This window comes from Dreissena polymorpha, chromosome 12, assembly GCF_020536995.1.
Source record: "Dreissena polymorpha isolate Duluth1 chromosome 12, UMN_Dpol_1.0, whole genome shotgun sequence".
NCBI lineage: Eukaryota > Metazoa > Mollusca > Bivalvia > Myida > Dreissenidae > Dreissena > Dreissena polymorpha.
This window is the reverse complement of record NC_068366.1, coordinates 65,911,933-65,936,297: the sequence shown is the minus strand read 5'-3', so window position 1 is coordinate 65,936,297 and position 24,365 is coordinate 65,911,933. Positions and strand designations below refer to the sequence as shown.

General features: G+C 34.9%; 2 protein-coding genes across 3 annotated transcripts in view; one reads left to right on the top strand and one right to left on the bottom strand.

The window, feature by feature from the left end:
* LOC127852243 (limbic system-associated membrane protein-like) overlaps positions 1 to 24,365 on the bottom strand; it is a 471,770-nt gene that overhangs the window by 220,001 nt on the left and 227,404 nt on the right. The gene's annotated exons all lie outside the window — the stretch shown is intronic.
* LOC127852238 (U4/U6 small nuclear ribonucleoprotein Prp3-like) overlaps positions 754 to 24,365 on the top strand; it is a 35,277-nt gene continuing 11,665 nt past the window's right edge. Inside the window, exons 1-13 of one of the 2 annotated variants that reach the window (XM_052386129.1) lie at positions 754 to 861; positions 12,579 to 12,725; positions 13,408 to 13,523; positions 14,032 to 14,136; positions 14,631 to 14,723; positions 16,215 to 16,387; positions 17,218 to 17,235; positions 17,561 to 17,654; positions 18,207 to 18,304; positions 20,154 to 20,241; positions 20,436 to 20,537; positions 20,926 to 20,987; positions 23,067 to 23,158. In XM_052386129.1, the coding sequence (XP_052242089.1) occupies positions 12,581 to 12,725; positions 13,408 to 13,523; positions 14,032 to 14,136; positions 14,631 to 14,723; positions 16,215 to 16,387; positions 17,218 to 17,235; positions 17,561 to 17,654; positions 18,207 to 18,304; positions 20,154 to 20,241; positions 20,436 to 20,537; positions 20,926 to 20,987; positions 23,067 to 23,158 (1,186 nt within the window). In that variant the 5' untranslated portion in view covers positions 754 to 861; positions 12,579 to 12,580. Of the gene's footprint in view, positions 862 to 12,578; positions 12,726 to 13,407; positions 13,524 to 14,031; positions 14,137 to 14,630; positions 14,724 to 16,214; positions 16,388 to 17,214; positions 17,236 to 17,560; positions 17,655 to 18,206; positions 18,305 to 20,153; positions 20,242 to 20,435; positions 20,538 to 20,925; positions 20,988 to 23,066; positions 23,159 to 24,365 lie in introns of both variants that reach the window. The other variant, XM_052386128.1, reaches the window with a different exon arrangement.

Genomic DNA, 24,365 nt, shown 5'->3' with positions numbered 1-24,365 from the left:
TGACTTCAATTCCTGAAAGAAGTTATCCATTGATATAGGGCTTTTACCAAACAGATCATCAAGGTCACCAAAGGTCAAGGTCATTTCATGGTCAAAATGGAAAAATATACGAAAATTTGAGTATTGACACATCATTTTCTTTTTTAATTCGATTGCTTTACATTTGTTGTGATTACTAACCTCTTAATCATATAGCCACATTTACAAGCTTCCTTTTAAACAAAAGCAAATGTCAAAAATTGTGTTGGTAACCATGGTAACAAAGACTACATATGCTATGCAGCCATTTTCCTGGTTCATTGAAAGTCATTTGGCATACATTATAACCATCAAATTTAAAAGAAACAGTGTGGCGTGCCGCTCCAGATCTGTGTGCCAGGTATGCGCGACTGTGTGAAGCCAGTTCAAAGAGTAAGCGTTGATCAGTCTTCCACTAACACCACGATATTGACAGATTATCAATGTGTTGAGAAATAGTGCGTGAACACTTTGCATAATTATTATATTACAATGGCAACATTACGATCGCATTATAATATATGTTGGATTTCCGTAGTATTGTGAACTGCCAATATATATTCAATCGTGGACGTCATATCACTACTACAGCTAGGGGTTTCCTTCGATTACTGCTTCACTGTCAATAACAGTGCGATGCATGAGTAAACCAAAGTCTCCACCGTGTAGGTTGAGAATGCGCTAGTCTTGATCCGAGTCTATCGTTTTCCGTGTCTAATATATTCGATAAATATACATTTATGTGTCATTAACTTACATTGGCTCAAAGTCTTATTTTTGGCCAATGGCGTTTGCCGTATTATTGTAGCTTTGTGAACGACTCTGTGTCGACTATTTGTTTTGGTAAATTTTATTATGTTTTCATAAATATTGACAACAATATCCGATTTATCAATGAATGAATATGAAAATACTGTTCTTAGTTAAAATATCTGGTATTTTTAGCTCACATATTAAATGACTAATTTTGCTTAGAGTTTGGAATGTGTTTTCGCGACTGCCGACTATAGTGGAAATGAAGTTTGCAAATAACATTTAATGATATATGATTTTATCGGCACATACATAAATTGTTTATTTCTGTTCTTCATTTAAACCTCCATTTTCAAGAGTTTTCATGTGTGGCTTTTGTTCAAAGATACTTGAATGACAAGCTTTTTGTACAATATGTTACTTCATTTCCACACTAAAAGTTGCAGCTTCAGTTACCTTTTTTTAATTACTGTAAATAAACGAATGCTAATTAATTATGTTTGATTTATCGATAAAATGGAATCTGTAGTTTAACTTGATTAAGGATAGAAACAGAGAAGGTGAAAATTACTGAGCTCTAACTAGGTTTTAGTAAGGATCTCTGATGTGATAACCAGATACACTTCAACACCGTTATTTCGAAGTCGTCGGGACCGTTAAAAAACTTCGGATTGAAGTCGTCGGGACTGTAAAAAAAACTTCGGATTAACGATAATTCTAAATAAACCTTTGACAGAAGACTTCTTTGATTCCTTAAAAATAAAACGTTGTGGAATTCGCATGGTTTGGTTACACGCTTATTTAAAAACATAAACTAGTCAGATAGCAATATATTTCTACTCGTAACAAACGGGGCAATAAACCGATTCTTTTTCTTGTTTTTATTTTTCTCTTATTACAGAACATATAAAATAAAACAAATAGCACAAATTATCAGACATACATACATATGCATACATTTTCGGAAATGAATTAACCTTTTTTTAATAATACGCGATGTTTCTCTGAACACCGGCGTTCGCGCAGACAACAAAGGTGTAATTATCGGCTTTTGACGCGCCACATCAAAGGTATGAAATTACTCTCAGTATTTTGTAGTTTACACTTCGGATTAAAGATTGATAATTAGGTGCGAAATATAGTGTTGGAACCGACAGAAACACTTTGAATTAACGATTTCTTCAGTTTAACGAAGTTCGGATTAACAATGAAATTTTACGTTAAACAAACAAGAATCAAAATTGGGACCAGAAAAATACTTCGAATTAACGGTGACTTCGGATTATCGGTGTTCGAAATAACGGTGTTGAAGTGTACTCTCACAACAATGCAGTGTTCTACACTAACGGGAGTCTGAGTCTCCTTAAAATGAGACTCTGACTCTTTTTGTTCTTGTGTTAGTGGAGTCCATGGGACTCCTTTAAAATCATCCTTGAATTACAAATAAATGTTTGATTACCTTATTAGTTTCGCAAGATCAGAATGTCTGAACTTTTGCACATCTGAAATTTATCCCAATAATCATTGTGATTAAATACAGGCCTTTTCCGCTCTATGTTGGGAAAACGCCACAGTGGAATTTTGGGAATTTCTCGTCGTGAGAAACCCCATTTTGGGAAAAAAATTAATCGCAAAACTGGTTCAATTGGGAAAAATAATCGCATGTTAATAGTGTGTCTTATATTTCAAATAAGCCATTTACTGGTAAATAACGACTATTTTGATAACATATTATTAAAATTTTACAAAATATTAAGAACATGTGTGATAAGTACAGGGTTTTTTATCTGGTTTTGGGAAATGTGCCTGGCCTTTTTTGAGGGGGAAAAATCGCACGATACACCGGATTTTGGGGAAAATAAGGAAAGTCTTAAATAATCAATTTAACATATTTTACTGTTTTTAAAACAAATTCAAGGCAACAGATAATTTGATTATGCAATATTTTTCTATTTTATACACTGGACCAGGTTAACTTATATATTTAAAGGTTAAAAAAAAAATTGGGGGAATTGGGAATTTTTTTCACTTGGGAAAAAAAACAACAGATTTGCATTGGGAATGGGGCCGAATTTCGGACCTGTGGCATAGGGCCGAAAAGGCCTGGAAAACATGGACAAAAACAAAAGAATCTGCAATGATTCTTTTTGGTTCCCTGTCTCTGTCCGCGTGTGTAGTAAGTTGAAAACAGGCAAACTATTAAACTCCATATCAACCCGATAGTGGCCGCTTTTTCTCTGAAATTCACTAGAGTAATTTAGCTTCGCCAAACAGTCTCTCATTACAGGGCCCTCAATCCATTTTAGGGGAAGCGGGTCGCTACCCATAGCAGGGGGAATTTTCGCGGCGTTTCCCTTTTGGGGGGATTTTTTACTTACTCTCTAATTATAACATACATGTTTGCACTATATTCATAGTTTTTTTTTCATAATTTAGTATGTTTGACAAAATTAAATTGAAATAGAATTGAGATATAATAATCATGAGACACATCTATCTATAAAAAAAAAAATTTTAGGGGGAATTTTTCCCCAAAAAAGGGGAAAAAAGTATACTTTTCAGGGGGGGGAATGCGGCCGAATTTCGGCCTTGGATTTGACAGATTGAGGGCCCTGCATTACTATAAAAATCATCACAATATCTAAAATTGTTAACTGAAGATGGGACTGGCTGTGAATCAGTTGAGTGTTTACAATGTATAACCTGTGTCATTATCAATCAATGATTTTAGTTGTTAATTGCAGTTTGTAGGCTTTGTCATACCAACCACACTAATCGGTTCCTACAGTGTACTTCTCCACGATAAAATCGTGGCAAGTTACTTACATGTAATGGACTGATGATGGAAACCAGATGTCATCCTCGTTGAAATTGTACTTTTCTTGCATAATATTGTCACATTGAATTTGATGTTTTTATGGTGTAAGAACATTTGATGACATTGAAATAAAATTAGAATTATATTGCGTTTCCCCATTTCCACGTTCCTAGAAATATTATGGAGAACATATATAAAGCAATGAGAAATATAGGGCTGTAACATCCTTATGATGTGATTTAATTATAATGACATTAACAAAAGAGAATGCTCCGATAATGGTTTTTAACCAGAATGCCGTGTTAAACAAGCAATCATGATGAAAAATAGAAAATAGTATATGTTGAAACTTTTCAGTAATTAATTTAAGGGGTGTTGCAGCAGTTTATTTAACCGAGGATATATTTATAGAACCACAGACGATGCTATTATCACAACTCAATATTTTTATGCTCCCCGAAATAAAATTTCGGTGGAGCATATAGTTGCCAGTTTGTCCTTCCTTCCTTACTTACTTCCTTCCTTCCGTCACACTTTTGTTACAGTTTCTCATAGCACCTTCAATACTTAACCGATCTCTTTCATATTTGGCATGTAGGTACCTTGCATGGACCTCTACCTTTTGATGAGGTTTGAGGTCACTGGGGTAAAGGTCACTGAGGCTAATAATAGATTCTTCTGTCACACTTTTGTTACAGTTTCTCATAGCACCTTCAATACTTAACTGATCTCTTTCATATTTGGCATGTAGGTACCTTGCATGGACCTCTACCTTTTGATTAGGTTTGAGGTCACTGGGGTCAAGGTCACTGAGGCTAATAATAGATTCTTCTGTCACACTTTTGTTACAGTTTCTCATAGCACCTTCAATATTTAACCGATCTCTTTCATATTTGGAATGAAGGTATCTTGCATGGACCTCTACCTTTTGATGAGGTTTGAGGTCACTGGGGTCAAGGTCAAGGTCACTGAGGCTAGTAATAGATTTTTCCGTCACTCTTTTGTTTAAGGTGGTTACTAACACATAGATTGCAAAGCGCATCATCGGGGAGCACCCATCAGTTTCACTGATATTCTTGTTGTTATCAGTATCATCAGAAATGACTGAGTTGGTTCATAATTCAATTGTCAGTGGTTCAATCCCAGGTGGGGTTAACTTTTTAAAACTTTTTTTTCTTTCTTTAATTTCATTCTTGTGTAATACTGGAGCTAGTCCTGTTGTTTATATTTATCAATTTAAAGCATTTTATCACAAACTTCAAAACATGCTGAAATATGTGAACAAGTACATGTAAGTTATTAATGATTAAGGTCGACTTTGATACTGTATGGTAAAATGTTTGTGATTAAATAAAAAAAATTATTAATGTCTTTTGGTAAGCCGTTGTGATCCCAGTTAAGATTGTAAACAATTTCTAATGTTTATGCATATTTTTAACAATCTATGTACCGGTACTTGGGTTTTGCTTAATTGCTGTATTTTATGAAATTTGACGTAGAAGGTAGGGATAGTTAAAACAAAAAATCTCTGTTAAAAGTGCGGTGACCCCCTTTTTTTATTTGTGTTTTATGACGACAATACTTAGATGATGAGTAGTTTTGCAGAGTTCTATTTGGCAGAACAATTTTAAATTGCATTTACACATGTATGTGGTTACAATAGTAAAAAAATGACGTTTTTTGGGGGTGACATTAAAGGTTCTATAAAGGTGACAAATCCAATTATTATGCATATAAACTGGTCTAATTTTTACCGGATTTCAGTTACTCTTGCATAAGAAATGCTAATAACACAGCTTAGGTGCAATCTTGTCAAGAATTATAGAAGATATACCCGCTTAGGTGCAATGTTGTCAAGAATTATGGAAGATATACCTGTTTCATAATTGGAAGAAATGTTTACAACTTTGCAACTAACCTGATGTGTAGCCCCAAAGCGGGGACGTATGCTAAAAATAGCCGAAAGAACATTCAATTTTAATTCTATTTTAAACAACTTTTACCAGCAGAAAGTAACTTATTAGATCAATACAAACGTTTAAACCATTTAGAAGAGACCTACTTTGTGAGTGATACCATAACAGGTTCAAAATCCACAAAATATTTTTGGTGATCTGAGTCACTTTCATTTTCCCGAGTAAACAGCGATGTAAATAAACTGATTGTTTGTAAACACGATTGATTTGGAGGACCCTGTATTATGAGCTCAAAACAAGTTGTTTTGCTCATATTTTTATGGTAATGTCCAATTGCATATATATATATTGTTTTTGATAACCTTTATAAATAAAATATGGAAAAAATATTTAAAAATCGGTAAATATATACGGATCGTCACCTTTATAGAGCCTTTAAAAAATATAAAAATCAAATTTCTTAAAATTTAATTTGTGTACTCCATTTTATTGGTAATGTGTGGTTTAATTAATTGGTTTATGATGTATATTAGCTTATATAATATATGCATGTTGCCAATTTCATAGGTTATTACTTATTTTTACACAATTAGATTTTTTTCAGTTTTATTTAAAAAGTACATGTTATATAATGCAGGTGAATAAAATCAAAACAAGGCCGATGACCCTATGTTTTTATTTCATTTTTCATATGGTATTTGTATATATATCTTAAATACAAATTTTGGACGAAATCTATTAGATGGAAACAAATCAGCAAAACTGCCACAACACCCTTTAATTATTAACTTAAATATTACTGGAATGCGTTTCAAAAAAATGCAATGTGATCAGAGCTACAGATAAGCTTTTTGGGGTAATTGGGTAATACCCTTCAAAATAAGAATGAATTGGGTAATGGAAAACGTGATTGGGTATCCGCAAGTATGATGCCCGCTCATATAAAAAAATAATTGGGTATTTGTACCAAAACAAACAAGTGAATTGGGTATTTGCAATAAAACGTGAATTTAGCTTCTCAAAACCGTACCTACATAAAGTCACTGTTATGTATTCAATCGCAGTATAGGTTGTTATATCTTTCTGCTATCAGATTCAACAATCTGAAGACAAGGGAATTTCTCAACCCACTCATCGAATGTGTTTCTACTTGTTTTTGTTCCAATAATATGGGCCAGTACTTTTGTTTTAGAAACCCAACACACCCCATCATAGGGGTTTTGAACGGTATTGTGGTTGTAGTATAATATAGTGTATTTTGACCGAAAATGCCCCAAACGAAATTCATTATAGTTATCAACTATGTCCTTTGCAATTGTTTTATATTTAGATTGATTTACCACGACAAAGGAATCTAAATGTTTTTGTATTTTTTGCGAAACTTTTCGTCTGCCTCGAGACGCCATTTTGTTTGACTCGCATTTGTTATCATCTAAACATTTGGTAAATACGTTACCAGATAAAAACAAGCGCTTGTCGATTAAGACTCGATTCAAGACGGCCAAAACAAAATGGGATTTTTCATTACGCATAGAAGGCAGCTCGAATTGGGTATCGGCGATTTGTTTAGCGTACCGGTACGCACATATTTTGAAAAAATTGCGTATCCACCTATTTATTATTGCGTAAATACGCAAATACGCAGCTTATCTGTAGCTCTGAATGTGATATATAACAAATATTGAAAAGGCAGTCACTAAGAATTTTGATCTGAAAACAAACATGAAAGAAAAATATAACATTTCATGGATTGACATGTGTTATGGCCTGAATAAAAACGATATAAAAAGTGTCTTTATTGTAAGACGCCTTGAAAACTGTCCGGACTCCTAAATTTCAAAAGTAAGGAGTCCAAAGGACTCCTTACTCAGATAAGTTAGTGTCTAACACTGCAATGCTTTTTCAATCCTCTGCTCCCCCTTGATATGTTTCAAAGGACCAAAAATGCACACTTACATGTAGTGTGCCTTGCATGGCCCTTAAATAACCCATGATCTGTTAACTTATTCACAGTCTGTGAAAAATCCTTAGTTGCAATCCGGGATCAAACCATGGGATACTGGTAATCATACACTAACCATGTGTTAATGAGCTAGACCAAAAGCAGGGATGTTGGAAGTGACTTCTTTTTACTACACAGATTTTTTTCTCTTTTATATCCTCTTTTTATGCCCCCCTTCGAAGAAGAGGGGGTATATTGTTTTGCACATGTCGGTCCATCGGTCAGTCGGTCTGTCCACCAGATGGTTTCCGGATGATAACTCAAGAACGCTTAGGCCTAGGATCATGAAACTTCATAGGTACATTGATCATGACTGGCAGATAACCCCTATTGATTTTCAGGTCACTAGGTCAAAGGTCAAGGTAACAGTGACTCCTCGAAATAGTAAAATGGTTTCCGGATGATAACTCAAGAATGCTTAGGCATAGCAGGGCTTTTTTTCCTTCTTTGGGACCCGCCGAAAACCGGCCCTTTCCCCGCGGATTTTTTGTTCCCCTCAGCAGGTGAATTTTCCCCCAGACTTCATTTTGTTCCCCTAAAAAAAAAAAAAAAATTTTTTTTTTTTTTTTTTACTTTTAATACATAAGTTAACCTGATCCAGTGTAGAAAATATAGCAAATTGCATAATTAGATTATCTGTTGCCTTGAGTTTGTGTTAAAAACAGCAAAATATGTTGAATAGATTATTTAAGACTCTCCTTATTTCCCCTAAAATCCGGCGTTTCGCGTGATTTTTTCCCCCAAAATCCGACATTTCGCGCGATTTTTTCCCCTCAAAAAAGGCCAGGCCCATTCCCCAACATCAGATAAAAACCCCTGCCTAGGATTATGAAACTTCATAGGTACATTGATCATGACTGGCAGATGAACCCTATTGATTTTCAGTTCACTAGTAGGTCAAAGGTCAAGGTCACAGTGATTCGAAATAGTAAAATGGTTTCCGGATGATAACTCAAGAATGCTTACGCCAAGGATCATTAAACTTTATAGGTACATTTATAATGACTGGCAGATGACCTCTATTGATTTTCAGGTAACTAGGTCAAAGGTCATGGTCACAGTGACTCGAAACAGTAAAATGGTTTCCAGATGATAACTCATGAATGCTTACGCCTAGGATCATGAAACTTATAGGTACATTTATAATGACTGGCAGATGACCCCTATTGATTTTCAGGTCACTAGTTATTTTTGTCCTTTCTGTCTGTCATTCTGTCCCAAAACTTTAACCATGGTTAGAGTAAGATAACTTTATGTCTGTCGGTCCGTCCACCAGATGGTTTCCGGATGATAACTCAAGAACGCTTAGGCCTAGGATCATGAAACTTCATAGGTAAATTGATCATGAATGGCAGATGACCCCTATTGATTTTCAGGTCACTAGGTCAAAGGTCAAGGTCACAGTGACTCGAAATAGTAAAATGGTTTCAGGGTTATAACTCAAGAATGCTTACGCCTAGGATCATGAAACTTCATAGGTACATATGTACATTGATAACGACTGGCAGATGACCCCTTATTGATGTTCAGGTCACTAGGTCAAAGGTCAGGGTCACAGTGACTTGAAATAGTAAAATGGTCTCCAGATGATAACTCGAGAATGCTTACGCCTAGGATCATGAAACTTTATAGGTACATTGATCATGACTTGCAGATGACCCCTATTGATTTTCAGGTCACTAGGTCAAAGGTCAAGGCCACAGTGACATAAAATGTATTCACACAATGGATGTCACTACAACTGACAGCCCATATGGGGGGCATGCATGTTTTACAAACAGCCCTTGTTATCTTGGCTAACCTTTATTTTTAGAAATTAACTTATATCTGTGCAGTCATTTTTCAATTTACATAACCATATTCTTTAATGATGAAACTTATGGCCTTATATTGTACTCAAATGAGGGTCCATGTAAAAAAACTGAGTGAAAAATAAGTAGTTTGAAATTCAAAACAAACCATGAAATTAATACAACACCAACCTTGACAATTGTAAAGAATGTGTCGAGAAATTTACACCTAGTCGGTTTATTTTTAGCTCATCTATTTTTTGAAAAAAAATTATGAGCTATTGTCATCACCTTGGCGTCGGTGTTGGCGTCGGCGTCCGGTTAAGTTTTGCGTTTAGGTCCACTTTTCTCAGAAAGTATCAATGCTATTGCATTCAAACTTGGTACACTTACTTACTATCATGAGGGGACTGGGCAGGCAAAGTAAGATAACTCTGGCCTGCATTTTGACAGAATTATGTGCCCTTTTTATACTTATAAAATTTAAAATTTTGGTTAAGTTTTGCGTTTAGGTCCACTTTTCTCAGAAAGTATCAATGCTATTGCATTCAAACTTGGTAAACTTACTTACTATCATGAGGGGACTGGGCAGGCAAAGTTATGTAACTCTGGCGTGCATTTTGACAGAATAATGTGCCCTTTTTATACTTAGAAAATTGAAAATTTTTGCTTAAGTTTTGTGTTTAGGTCCATTTTATTCCTTAAGTATTCCAACCCCCCCCCCCCCCCCCCCCCAAATTTTTATTTTTTTATTTTTTTTTAATTTTTAAGATCATCTCACAAATTACCACCACACCCTCACACTATACCCCACCCCCCCATTTTTTTTTTTTTTTTAAATGGTTATGTTTGAAATACCGTCCAACAATCGCACCCAAAAACTCCCCCCCCCCCTCCCCCCCAGCCCCCCCCCCGAATTTTTTTTTTTTTTTTTTCGCTTTTTTGGAAAATTGGAAAATAATGTAATAAATGTCCACAACCCCACACTATACACCCCTCTTCACTACACCCCTCCCTCCTTTGTGATTGAAAATGAGAGTCCCTTTAAAAAGAAAATAGATGAGCGGTCTGCACCCGCAAGGCGGTGCTCTTGTTTTAATTTCTTGCAACAGAAATACATTGTGTTTTAAATGTCTGTAATGTTATCTAGATTGATTTAACTTGCTTGCAATACATGTATTTGATTGTACCAGGATGCTTGCTTTCAAATATCACATTGCAGGGCTCGACATTAACGGTAGTCCAACTGTCCGGGACAACCACATTGCTAGTCCGATGGGACAAGTGGTCGTTATAATTTTATTACTTAGAAAAATGCCTTTAAATCCGTTATTTCTGTGGAGTTACCACAAACAATTTTCGATTAGATTTTTTTTTACAAAAAGAATATGCATTTTTTGACACCTGTACACACCGATCTTACAGACAAAATTTTAATGTAGTGACGTCATATCTATGTATGGTATGATTTTATATTGGCTTTGTATAATGTTTTAAAATCAATAATCTCAAGTTTTCCTGTTATTCTAGTCTGTTCTTATTGTATTAAAATTGTCTACATTTATGTTAACATGTATTTTGAACTATTAAAAGCTTTATGATTTGAGCATTTTGTATTATTTCATTATTTTGCAAAGTACTGAGCAGAATAAGATAAAATGGCCAGGACAAGTTGCTTTTGGGTCAGGACAAGTGAAATATTGGTCTACTTGTCTGACCGGACTGAGTTTTTAGTGGGGGACATATTATTTTTGCCCTGTCTGTTGGTTGATTTGTGTGTTTGTTTGTGCAAACTTTAACATTTGCAACAACTTTTGCAATATTGAAGATATTTGAAGATAGCAACATCATATTTTGCATGCATGTGTATCTCATAGAGCTGCACATTGTGAGTGGTGAAAGGTCAAGGTCATCCTTCAAGGTCAAAGGTCAAATATATGGGTCAAAATCGCTAATTTAATGTACACTTTTGCAGTATTGAAGATAGCAGGTTGATATTTGGCATGCATGTGTATCTCATGGAGCTGTACATTGTGAGTGGTGAAAGGTCAAGGTCATCATTCAAGGTCAAAGGTCAAATATATGGGGACATAGTGTTTCACAAACACATCGCTTGTTTAATCTGTCGTTCAAGCGCAAGGCAATCAAACAGAACATTGTTTTAAAATTTACTATAAAAACTGACTAGTAATACTATGGCATCAAGATAATTATAAAGGAAAAATAAGAAAGTTGTAAAAATGGTTGATCTTTTTTTCCGTTGCTATACATGTTTTGGGGATTTTTCTGCTGTTAGCGATTTGACAGTATTGTGTAAAGTAATAAAGGCCCAATTAGCTGGGCCTTGTTACCTAATACCTGATCAGATAATTAATTTAGGAAAAATATAGGGCTTTGATTTGATTGTGACTGCACTTCTCCATATGGGCACACCTCAAATCCTTAAAGTACCTGTTTTCACGATGGAATCATTTGCTAGTGAACATGTTTGCCATATTTCCATTCTCCCATTTTCCCTAGTTTTTCTTGACTTCCAACTGAGATATTTTTTGCCATGTAAATCAATAAGTACAAAGTTTGTACTTATTGATACCAAATGTGTAAAATCTGTTTGTACAAATCATCGCTAGCGTATATTCCATTCATACCAAAATTAACATTCTTACAAATGAAATAGTTTCTTTTGAAATAAATGTTCTTTGCTTTTCACAAGAACTGTTGCCACTTTAAAATACACAAGTACTATTTTCTATTGACCGTGGCATTAAAGCGAGATTATACGATTTTGTCAAATATTTATTAATTAATATAAAATTTGTAAAAACGTATTAGACATATATTTTATATAAATTAAAATTAAAGTTAAGAAGAACGTGTGTCAAAAAATGCGAAAAAAGCCAGATATGTAATTCTGAAATTGAAAAAAGGCTGTACAGTCAAATTCGCCAGCATGTTAATCATGCATGTATGATGTGAATCACAATTTATTTTAACAGTTAATTTTAAATTCCTGCAATGATATCTATTCATACGACACACAAACACTAACTAAAAAGACAAATGCTTCAGTTATTGTAGGAAAATTTGTACGAAATATCTTCGTCACAATTGACTAGGGGCGCTAATTTGTCTTTGCTGTATTTTATGAAATTCGCCTTCAATGTATAATTTTTCTTGCATATTTTGCGTTATTGTATTGTATATTATCAATATATTACAATTAAACATATATTAAAAAGCGTATAATCTCGCTTAAATTTTGTGTGTATTGATCTCCACAGCAATGTCCCTGTCTGACAAGGAATGGGATGACTTGAAGCTGCTCTTGGACAAGGCAGTGAGTAAGTTCCTGGGCTTTAGTGAGCCTTCACTTGTAACGGCGGCCCTTAAGTGCATCGACAATGGCTACGATGAAAAGAAAACTGCAGGTAATTGTGTTTGGCATGTGGTTCATTTCATATTTGTATTTCAGCTTTTAATGGCCTCTTGCCATTGATTTTATTTGCTTGAAATAATCCAAAAATAACAAAATTACAAGTTATATAAAAGAAAATCATTCAAGTTTAAAGAAAAAGACGCTTGTTATTTCAGAAATAAAAAAATGCTAGTAATGCTGAAGGAGACCTCCTTTTATATAAATTACATTTATTTAATTAACAAATATCTAAGTTACCAAAGAGCACAGGTTGCTGCTTAAAATGAGCAGGGTATATTTTAATAATACTAGCAAAATTTATTAATCAAAACTTGTTATAAGGGTTTGCAAGCATATATTTGTTAGCCATTGAATATTTCACAATTTTGTTTTTTGGCCAGCCTTGTGGGACAGGGGGGGGGGTGCAGCAAACATGAGCCAGCCTTGTGGGACAGGGGGGGGGGGCGCAGCAGACATGAGCCAGCCTTGTGGGACAGGGGGGGGCGTAGGGGACAGGGGGGGGGGTGCAGCAAACACGAGCAGAACTCACCACTGAGCTATTAATGCTTTAGATATTTCCATTAGTTATATTTCATCCTTGCTCAATATTTATAAAGCATGCCTACTAGTTTTTAAAAGCAAAATAAAAAGATCAAAGCTTGGTTAAAATTTTGAGGACTCATGAATAATTTCAGATAAATTGCAGACGTTTTTGGATGAGAAGCAAGCACCAATGTTTGCTGAGAAACTGTTTGATGTTTGGGGAGATTACAGATCTTCCAGCAAGTCTTACAAGAGTAAACGCAAAAAGGTATGCTTGACTTTTCTTGTCTTCTTGCGAAAAAACAAACCGTCACGCTTTGTGATTGTGTAATCCATTTTACCTGATCAACTATTGTACCTGCTTTATATATAAACAAATGTAGAACTTTAATGAATGATTGGAATACATTTGTATTGTTTTGAATCATCTTATAATGAAAATGGACAGGTTTCTTTCTTCTTGATGGCTACATTACTTGGAGGCAAGGAGGAAACAGGGCTTTCATTTGGCTTGGAACTTGAAGTTTTGTCAAGCAAGAGTTTTGTCAAGCAGGTGTCCACTAGCCAGCCAATGGAACTCAAAAGCATGGTGTGCCAGTAGTTTTTCTGGGTTACCATATGAAAGCTGTGCAACACATACTTTAAGTATGAGATTGGGCAACCATGGCAAAGAATGCAAGTTTGTAGCTCTTTTGTACAGTTGACTTAAATACTGATTAAAATGGCAAAAATTCAAATTAAAAACATCATGTGGTCTTCTGTTTAATATCTTAAAGGATGATTATGACGAGGGGCGTGATGATACTAGAAAGAAGACCAAGTTCACGGAAGAACCGAGTGAGAATGAGGGGCCAAGTCCTGGACAGCTCACTGAAGAAAAGGTACAATAGAAGGAATTTGTCTGCCTTGGTGCTTGAAGTTTTCATTTTCCTATTTGAAATAAAAATTAACAAAACAACAACGAAAGCTAATGAATAACGCATCATTAAAGTTAATAAAGCATGGGTGTTCAAAAACCCATTGAATGTTAGAAAATGTACCATTACTACATTGGTCGTTAAACTATTGCGTAAGTTGGCCATTTAACCATTACTATGTTGGCATTTAGCCATTAATTTTATGAACATTAAACTATTATTGTCTAGACAATTGAACCGTCAATATTGGGACAGTCATTTAACCAATACTATTTTTGCAATCAAGTAATTAATTTATTGAACATTAAATCATTACTCTGTTGACCATTAAACCATAGCTGTGTTGACGAATGAACAATCTTCTTTTGACCAATTAACATTACTCAGTTAGCAATTAAATCATTACTATCTTGGCATATGGATTGTTCGTATGTTGGCATTGAATACTTGTATTACAGATCAAGGAGATGATGCAGAATGCCCAGAAGATGATCCAGGAGCGTAAGGCACAGATCATGGGTACTAGCAAACCTGCACCCCCACCCACTCAGGTACACAAGCAAACATGAAAGGCTGACTTTCAAACGGTGCGACTTTTCATGGCTTTTAAGGGCCAAACTTCCTTTGATTTTAAAGGGGCTCTACATTCTAGGGCTTTTAAATAGGCTAAAATTGTCTAGGGTTTTAAAAGGGCTAAACTTTCAAGCTGTTACAAGGGTTCAGCTACTCAAAGCTTAACTTTCCAGAGCTTTCAAATAAACTTTACTATCTGGGTTTTGAAAAGTTGCCAAACTTTTTAGAGCTTTCATAGTGGCTTACCATGCCAGGGGTTTCAAAAGAATTTAAATGTACTGAGCTTTTAAGATGCTTAAAAGGTTAAAGGCCTAGGAAATGTTTAACTTTCCAGTGATTTAAAGAGGGACAACTTTCTAGGGTCTAAAAAAAAAAATTCCAATGAATAGAAAAGGGCATATCTGTCCAGGTCTTTTAAAATAGCTCAAGTGTCCAGGTATTTGATTTTATGTTGCTAAAATAAACATACACAACGAAGCTTTGTAATTTTGCCTTTTACAATCTTATTACGGCTTTTCTCTGAATTTCATTTCGATTATCTGAATGTTTAACTATATGATGTTGCGTCTTTTTTATGCCCGTAAGGGTATCATATACAGGAGCGTACAATTTTGCTAAAAGCAAGTCGCCCTGCTGGTCCACCAGAGTACAAAATAAGGTCGCACAGTCTTATTTTGTTGTCGCCCCGAATTGTTTACAGTAAAATGATAATGATTCTATGTTTTAAGCTATCAGTTGTTTACTTAACTACACTGCAGATCTATGGATCATGATCGTGATATAGCTTGCGATGTACATATATAGCACATTATTTGTAATTTGAACCATTGAGTATTTTAATGGTAATTTGATTGAAAAGTATTCTCTCTTTTTTATTGCTATTTAATTTGAATTGTGATGCTATAAGATTAGTTTGTATGTGCAGTTAATTTTAAATAAATAAATCTAGGCCAAGTGTGATGTTTGGAGCTGTTTTTAACCCCCCACCTTTTATATATTGACTGTTGATGGCGTTGACCCCACTTGTATTCATGTTTGTGTGTTTGTTATATGTGTTTCATGTCTATTGCATTTGTTTTGCGTCTCAATGTAATGCAATTGGTTGCTTGCCATAAATATAGGACTGCATTGTATAATAAAGTTTGTCCCCTGCTGGTTTAGATGATGCTTCACTTCTTGTATGTTGGAAAAGTGCTTAACTTTTTAGAGTCTAAAAGGGATTAACTTTCCAGGGCTTTTAAAATGTCTAAACTGTCCAGGGCTTTCAAAAGGCTTAAATTTCGAGGCATTTCAAAAGGGCTGAATTTTCTAGAAATTTCAAAAGACAACTATCCGAATTATAAATACACTTCTTTTGTCCATTCTCAATCAAGTCTGTTTTCAGTCTCAGGCTTTTTATAGCAGATTGTAAAGCCATTATTTGGTCTTTTACACAATGGTTAAAATTCTGTAATTGTGTCTGTATCCAGGCCCAGAAGTACATGGAGGATGCTAAGGACAAGGCCCAGCGTGCCAATGAGTTGCAGGCTCAGATCCAGGCCCGGCTCGCCAGCATGGCCGGTATGCCTGGGCTCCCTGCCCCCATGAAGGGCATGCCCCCTGTGAAAGTGCCAGAGGTGAAACTGCCACCCGAAGTACACAGGTAGCAATAGGTTCAATAGACCCCAAATCACATATTTTTGACTCCAACCAGTAACTTGCAATGCATCATATGTTGCAATGGTATACCTTAAAAAAACTTAATAAAAATTTATAAACATAGAAAAAAGATATTTGATGATTTTTGTGTGTACAGTTTCTCACATTATTTAAACAAAAGCAGAACCTTTATCACAAATGCAGAGAAACACAAACTTTAGACTTGCGAATTTAAACATGGACATTTCATTTTGACCCTTCACAATTTCAAGGAAAGGTCATTTTATCACCTCTTTTTTTAAATCTATTGTTATCCCTTTATCCCAGGCTTTCAGCAGATTTTTTTTCATCCTTTTTCATCCAGAATTGCTCAATAAAAACTGGTTTAACTTTACATGACGTATTGTTTACTGACCAGTTCTTGCGAACCCAGTATTGAGTGGAGGGATTTCCTTCCCTGAAGGTTTTCCAAAATCACACTCCTGATTTACTGGAGTGTGTTAACTGAAGCTTACATGTCATTAACAACAATCAACTTCACAGTATTTGTAGACATTAATATCAATTCATGGAAATAGCATTATAATACCAAGCTGAGTTGCTGTAAAACCGAACTTATGCCAGAGTTTGTTGATTTTTCATTTCTCAAATAAAAATTAGGCAAATGTAAATGACCAAGAACTGAGCACAAAATGAGTGCAAAGTATTATATTTAGGTTAAAACACATTTATATCAATTTTTTAAACAAATCAAAATATTTGCTTGGAAATTGTAGGAAATTAGTAGTACACTGCAGACTGATAACTTAAAATATTCCTGTTTTATTCCAGCAGAGCCCAGCCAATGTCACAGTAAGTGCATATCACTTCTTATCTGAATTTTATCTACAAACTTTCTTTCATAAGCTATCTTACTACATGCATAACAGAACCTGCATATTTTGAATATAAACATAGTTAATGAAAATTAATTGATTGCATGCTATGTTTGTGTAGCAGTTATGACAAGCTATGTATTTGTTTCATGTATGGTAAGCCACCATAATTGTTTCATTGGTGGTAAGGTTACGTATTTGTGTCATTTATGATAAACCTCTGTATTTCTTTCATTATCGCAAGCCTATGTATTTTCGCATTTTTTGCAAGCCTATGTATTTGTATATGCAATGATTTTCAGACCCACACCCCTGATATTGGACTCTGAAGGACGGACTATTGATGCTAAAACTGGCCAGGCTGTCACTCTAACCCACTATGCTCCAACTCTCAAGGTATACATTTGAGGGCTTGCATATAATATAGTCTCAGTTGCTCTGTTTTAAATGGCATCTTTGGGAGTTCTAAGAAAGATAAAAAAATTGAAAAAAGCTTGGGTTTTGTAAAATGTTAATATAATTAATTGCCATATGATCTCGAAAAAGTTACCTTTAACAACGCTTACATTTTGTACTTTATGACTGCATTGCCTACAATTTCAAATTGTCTACACTTAAAAGGCTTTAAAAAAAGTTTCACCCCAGTGCAAACCTTGAACAGTGTTATATAGACCAGTGATTTGAAATGAATACATGGCGCAGGGACTTGTGACATTCTAAGCATAAATTGAAGTATTGAATTTTTATTTTATTAAACTATTAGCTAAAATTGCCATGAAGATGTAAGATGCTATTAAAGCAAGGCTCTAACGCCAGTATATTGGGTTTACGATCCTAGCCCCATAGGGCTTATGCTTGGAATTTCTGATAGCCCAATACAAATTTTCTGTAAAACCCAAGCTCCGGTCAATGGATGCAGTTGATAACTGATAATGCTCATTTGTTCAGGCCAACATTCGAGCCAAGAGACGGGAACAGTTTAAAGGGTTGATAGATGCACCTCCAGAAGAGATCAGTGCATCTAAATACTTTGACCCTCGTGTCAGGTATGTTCATGATAAAGTTGTGAAATGCGGCGTTTTGTTTCATGTAGGATTTCCGTTAAAGATGTTTGTATGTAGCATAAGAGGCTTGTTACTTATAATTTCAAGTAGAGATATTAAAATTATTTCATCATTTGGAAAGCTACAACAATTTCTAAAGATTCAGTCTTGTATTATTTTTCCTTTCTGCATGTTTTTTTATTGGAGCCGGACTTAAGCAGAAAGGGTATGTCAAGTCAAGCAACTATCTGTAAATTGATGATCTAGTTGGATTTGTAAACAGTTCTTCTCAGGAAACTCAGCCTGACAGACACAATAAATATGAGCTGCACCTTGCGAAAATAAGTCGTATGGACATATCTGAACAGTAAAGCTTGAGATATGATTGAAATTTTACTTAATATATATTTGTTAACCATGCCCCTCTGTGCAATGTTTACTGGTTAACACTTTGAAATGTTTACTGCCTCCAAATCAGTTGTTTCAAAAACAAACACTATGCAGTATTGGGTAAATACCGTCATATATATGGATATATAATCCGATTCAATTAGATTTTTGAGTATTGAATACACTTAACCAGGTGAAATTCAAGGTGAAATTTTCCCGATTCAATTGATAGAAAAACATGGTAATTAAATTAAAATATGAATTTACATGTTGTTAGGATGTCATGATAACATGTGCATTGGCATACCGTAGGTTTTCACGTATAGTGCGCTCTCGTGTATAGCGCGCAGGCTGTTTTTTAAATGCAAAAATGGAGAAAAAAATATTTAAAGACAATAAATCCACCAAATCGGACCGAAAATGGCCGCCATTTTACTATTGCACAATCCAATAATCCGGGGCATTGGAAAGCTTAATTAAGCATTCAAAAATTGCGTTACCCGCAAAAAAGACCTCGTTCGCACCTACCCTTGCCTGCTCTCTGGAATGTCGACAACAATCCCCATCGGAATTTATCAATAAAGAAGTGTAAAAACACAAACAAAGAAATGTCCGCAAGTTTATTCAAACAAATTTATTTTTGACCAAAACTTCTTCTACCGCATTCATATCTACCAGTAGCGACTTCTTGTTGTTTCGACAATGGCCCCTCAGTCTGTACGATTATAGGGTGGTAGTTTTCTGGAAAAAAACATGGCGGCCATTTTGATTATTTACGATTACACAACAATTTTTTTACCAATTTAGCAGCCAGGATAGCGCTGTATCAATGTATTTTTGACCAAAACTTCTTCTACCGCATTCATATCTACCAGTAGCGACTTCTTGTTGTTTCGACAATGGCCCATCAGTCTGTACGATTATAGGGTGGTAGTTTTCTGGAAAAAAACATGGCGGCCATTTTGATTATTTACGATTACACAACATTTTTTTTAACAATTTAGCAGCCAGGATAGCGCTGTATCAATGTATAGCGCGCACCAGCTTTTTAATTTGAATTTTGGCGGTAAAACTCTGCGCGCTTTACGTGGAAACCTACGGTAGGTCTGAAATTTCCGTTGGGTTGGATTGAACTTTTTTAAGGGCCCTGAGCGATGATAAAATATACTGTCACACAATCTGTTGTATGTGATACAATTCAGTGGAATATCACTGTCATGATATTCTCTATAATGATCTATAATATATGTATGATGCATTAGGTACTAAAACAATTATATCGTGGGCATAGGTGAAACATTGAAAACTGTGGTCTCTTAGTGTCGGGGGACATTTTGAACTGTTGCCCTAGGCCCGCAGCCTTTTGTCCACAGCTTCAAATAAAATGTTGCTGTAAAGTAACTTGTTCATTATCAAATTGAAACCTTTTATGGTGGATGTCAAATTGTTTTGTTCCTTCCAGCATTGAGCAGCCACAGAGACAAAAACGTGGTTTCCGCTTCCACGAGCAAGGCAAGTTTGAACAGTTGGCTCAGAGATTAAGAACAAAGGTAACTTTTACATTGTTTACCATAGAATTGTTCAGAAATATTCAGAAATGATTACAAGTTCAATCACCATACTTGTGTTTATTTTGCATGTAATAGTTTGTACAACCCTGTCGTATGTTTCTATGAGACTTCTAAAGAGTTTTGCTGTTAACAGTATGTAAGAACTCTGTTGCATGTTTCTTTGTGACATCCAGGCCCAGCTGGATCGACTGCAGAGCGAGATTTCCCAGGCTGCCAAGAAGACAGGCATTGCCTCCGCAGCTAAACTGGCAACATTGGCTCCCAAGAAGGAACTGGTACTGAAGAGATCTCATACAATATTCTGTTCTCTGTTGAAAAACACACACAAGATTGTTTCATGTATGCCTTACATTTTATAGAATGTAATAACTCATATATATGTATATGTTTCTGTTCATTAGATTTGGCCAAAATTCGGTATTTGGGCTTAATTAGTAATTGACAGTTTTGATTGAATTAACATTAGTAGAAGATGGAATTAAAATTCCTTTTCAACAATCACTCTTCAATATTAAGAACATGTTGTTTAATAACATTATTATGCATTTTGTTGTTTTATCATGCATCATTTTCTGCTGTTTGAATACAATAATTGCCATGTTTTTAAGAAGTGGATAGAAAAATTTAGTCTTTCGTTATAATTTATTTTTTTTGACGTTGTAGGCTGCTGGAGAAATCCCAGAGATAGAATGGTGGGACAGCTATATTGTCAGGACTGTAAACTCGTAAGTTTGGTATAAGCAAATCAATTATTGTAACTACTTACTAGTGTTTCAGATGCTAGATATTTGTTTTGTTTTTTACAGCATAGATGAAAATGTAGTATGTCCATCAAGAACAGTCTTCAAAATTATACATAAATTATCTTTTGTAGTCGAAAAGCATTACAAAATATTTTGAAGTACAAAATTACAGACAGGTCCATTGTTCAATGTAGATATATTACTTCTTGACTCTAACTTACTATTGTATTAGAAAATTTAAAAAGATGCAACATGGTGTAGCCTAATAGTTTGCTGAAAGCTTAAGGCAGAGCTACAGATAAGCTTTTTGGGGTAATTGGGTAATACCCTTCAAAATAAGAATGAATTGGGTAATGGAAAACGAGATTTGGTATCCAAAAGTATGATGCCCGCTCATATAAAAAATAATTGGGTATTTGTACCAAAACAAACAAGTGAATTGGGTATTTGCAATAAAACGTGAATTCAGCTTCTCAAAACCGAACCTACATAAAGTCACTGTTATGTATTCAATCGCAGTATAGGTTGTTCCATCTTTCTGCTATCAGATTTAACAATCTGAAGACAATGGAATTTCTCAACCCACTCATCGAATGTGTTTCTACTTGTTTTTGTTCCAATAATATGGGCCAGTACTTTTGTTTTAGAAACCCAACACACCCCATCATAGGGGTTTGGAACGGTATTGTGGTAGTATAATATAGTGTATTTTGACCGAAAATGCCTCAAACAAAATTCATTATAGTCATCAACTATGCCCATTGCAATTGTTTTATATTTAGATTAATTTACCACGACAAAGGAATCTAAATGTTTTTGTATTTTTTTGCGCAACTTTTCGTCTGCCTCGAGACGCCATTTTGTTTGACTCGCATTTATTATCATCTAAACGATTGGTAAATACGTTACCAGATAAAAACAAGCGCTTGTCGATTAAGACTCGATTCAAAACGGCCAAAACAAAACGTGATTTTTCATTACGCATAGAAGGCGGCTCGAATTGGGTATCGGCGATTTGTTTTGCGTACCGGTACGCACAGATTTTGAAAAAATTGCGTATCCACCTATTTTTTATTGCGTATTTACGCAAATACGCAGCTTATCTGTAGCTCTGGCTTAAGGTCTTACTTAGAAGCCAAAGGTCAAATATGTGCATATACGACTTGTCCAGGATTTACCATCATTATTAATTTTCAGGACAATCTTAAAATATTTTCAAAAATGGCAACTGTGTGGAGATAACATGTTCATGCACACTTGTGTCTGTAGCTCAGAGGCGAAGGTCAAACAGGACATAGGTCAAATACAGACTTATGTAATATTGTATCCTGTGTCCAAACATATGTCATTGGGGCATCTTTGTTAGTTTTCTGCTTTACAGAACAGGGATCTGGGATTTGACATGAAGTGTAGACTTCATCCAAGCTATTGTCAATGGATTAAAGGGACACAATTGAAACAAAAATTGTTTCAGATTTGCAAATTTTCGTTTTAGTTCTGATATTTGCAAGGAAACAGTAATACATGTACCTAAAATTAACCACACTCTTAAATTTCCATTTTATTCATAAATGATTTGAAAACCTGAAAATTATAAAGCGTTACAAATGCCAAACAATTGAAAAATTTGGACAGTTCTGGTGTTATCGTTCTATTTTGTGACAGTATGAGGAATGCTTATATAAAGTATAAAATAAACTTCACACCTAATTAGCAAGGATGGCGAAGTGGTCTCAGCATTAAACATTTACTTCAGGGGTCAATGTTTTTAGCCCCAGTGTCGATTGCTTTTTTTTCTCTGTTTAAATTTATTCTTACATTTATCAATTTAAAACATTTAATGACACACGTCTTCAAAACATGCCAACATATATTAACAACTCCCTTTAATTTCCATGCATCAATAATCACAAACATCACCAGGTTCATGTTTTAAAACTCACAAACTCATTTGACTTATGTTGAAATAGTTTAATCAATAAAACAAAACGCAATGATTTGCTGGTATTGAAAGTAAATTTTACAAATATTTTACAGCGCATGAATATGTTTCTGTGTCAGGTATACTGATGTGGGTCTGGGGGAGGAACTGCGGGCCAGACTGGAGGGAATAACACACCTTGTGGAACATCCCATACAGATGAAACCACCGGGTGGGTATTGGAATCCTGTTGATCTTTCTTTCCATATTGTACAACTGGCTGATTTTATATGATTGTTTGTTGAATACCATGTTTTTTTATAAAGATAAACATAAGGGTTTGTTTAGTAAATATCAGAGTATATTTTTTATGAATAATACAAAAAGTATTATGTGTGGATTAAGCAAAAATACACATACATTAGTTACTGTCAAACTTATTTCACTTTGGAAGTCAATATTTTTTGTGCAAAAAGCAATAGTATTTAAAGCTTTTTATGCCCCCCTTCGAAGATAAGGGGGTATATTGTTTTGCACATGTCGGTCCGTCTGTCCACCAGATGGTTTCCGGATGATAACTAAAGAACGCTTAGGCCTAGGATCATGAAACTTCATAGGTACATTGATCATGACTGTCAGATGACCCCTATTGATTTTCAGGTCACTAAGTCAAAGGTCAAGGTCACAGTGACTCAAAATAGTAAAATGCAGACCTGTTTACTTCTACGGATTCGCCGTAGTTACTACGGATTCTTTGGCTAAACTACGCAATACGGATTTGTACTGAAAAACTACGGATCCGTCGCTCAAAATGGTCAAATTTCGGTTTTTAATCGTACTTTCGCTTATATTCGGTCATTGTCGGTAATTCATCAATCATAATCATTTTGGCGCTTGCGTAGTAAGAAATGTTAAATTCCAATCTCCACGCAGAGTTGTCGTTCCTTGCTCTCACATACAACTCTGCGAAAGGCTCAGCTCGCCATTTTGTCTATAAAATAGCTAAAACCGAACAAACGCATTCAATGTATATTTGAATGGATATTTAAGATCGCATGCATTAAATTAAGAAATATGTCTTTTTAATGTACGATAAATTGTGCAAAAACTTGCGAGTTTTAATGCAACTCTTTGGAACTATTTTATTGCCCATTTACGCAGAGTGAATCATTCCACGCACTTTACATATGTAAATAATTGAACATAATGTTTATTGAGTGACGTTAGGAATTGCTTCGACGTGTGCATGTATGTTGGTTTCTTAACATCAAAAAACCATATCAATTTTATAATAATGAATTAAGACTGATATAAGATATCATGGAATGAGATGGTTTTCTTTAATGCAGTGAATGCAATGTAACCGTCGTGCAAGAGATTGTTTAGTATACTGTAACCTCAATGATGAACGCTTGGTATGATCATGACATGAATGAGAC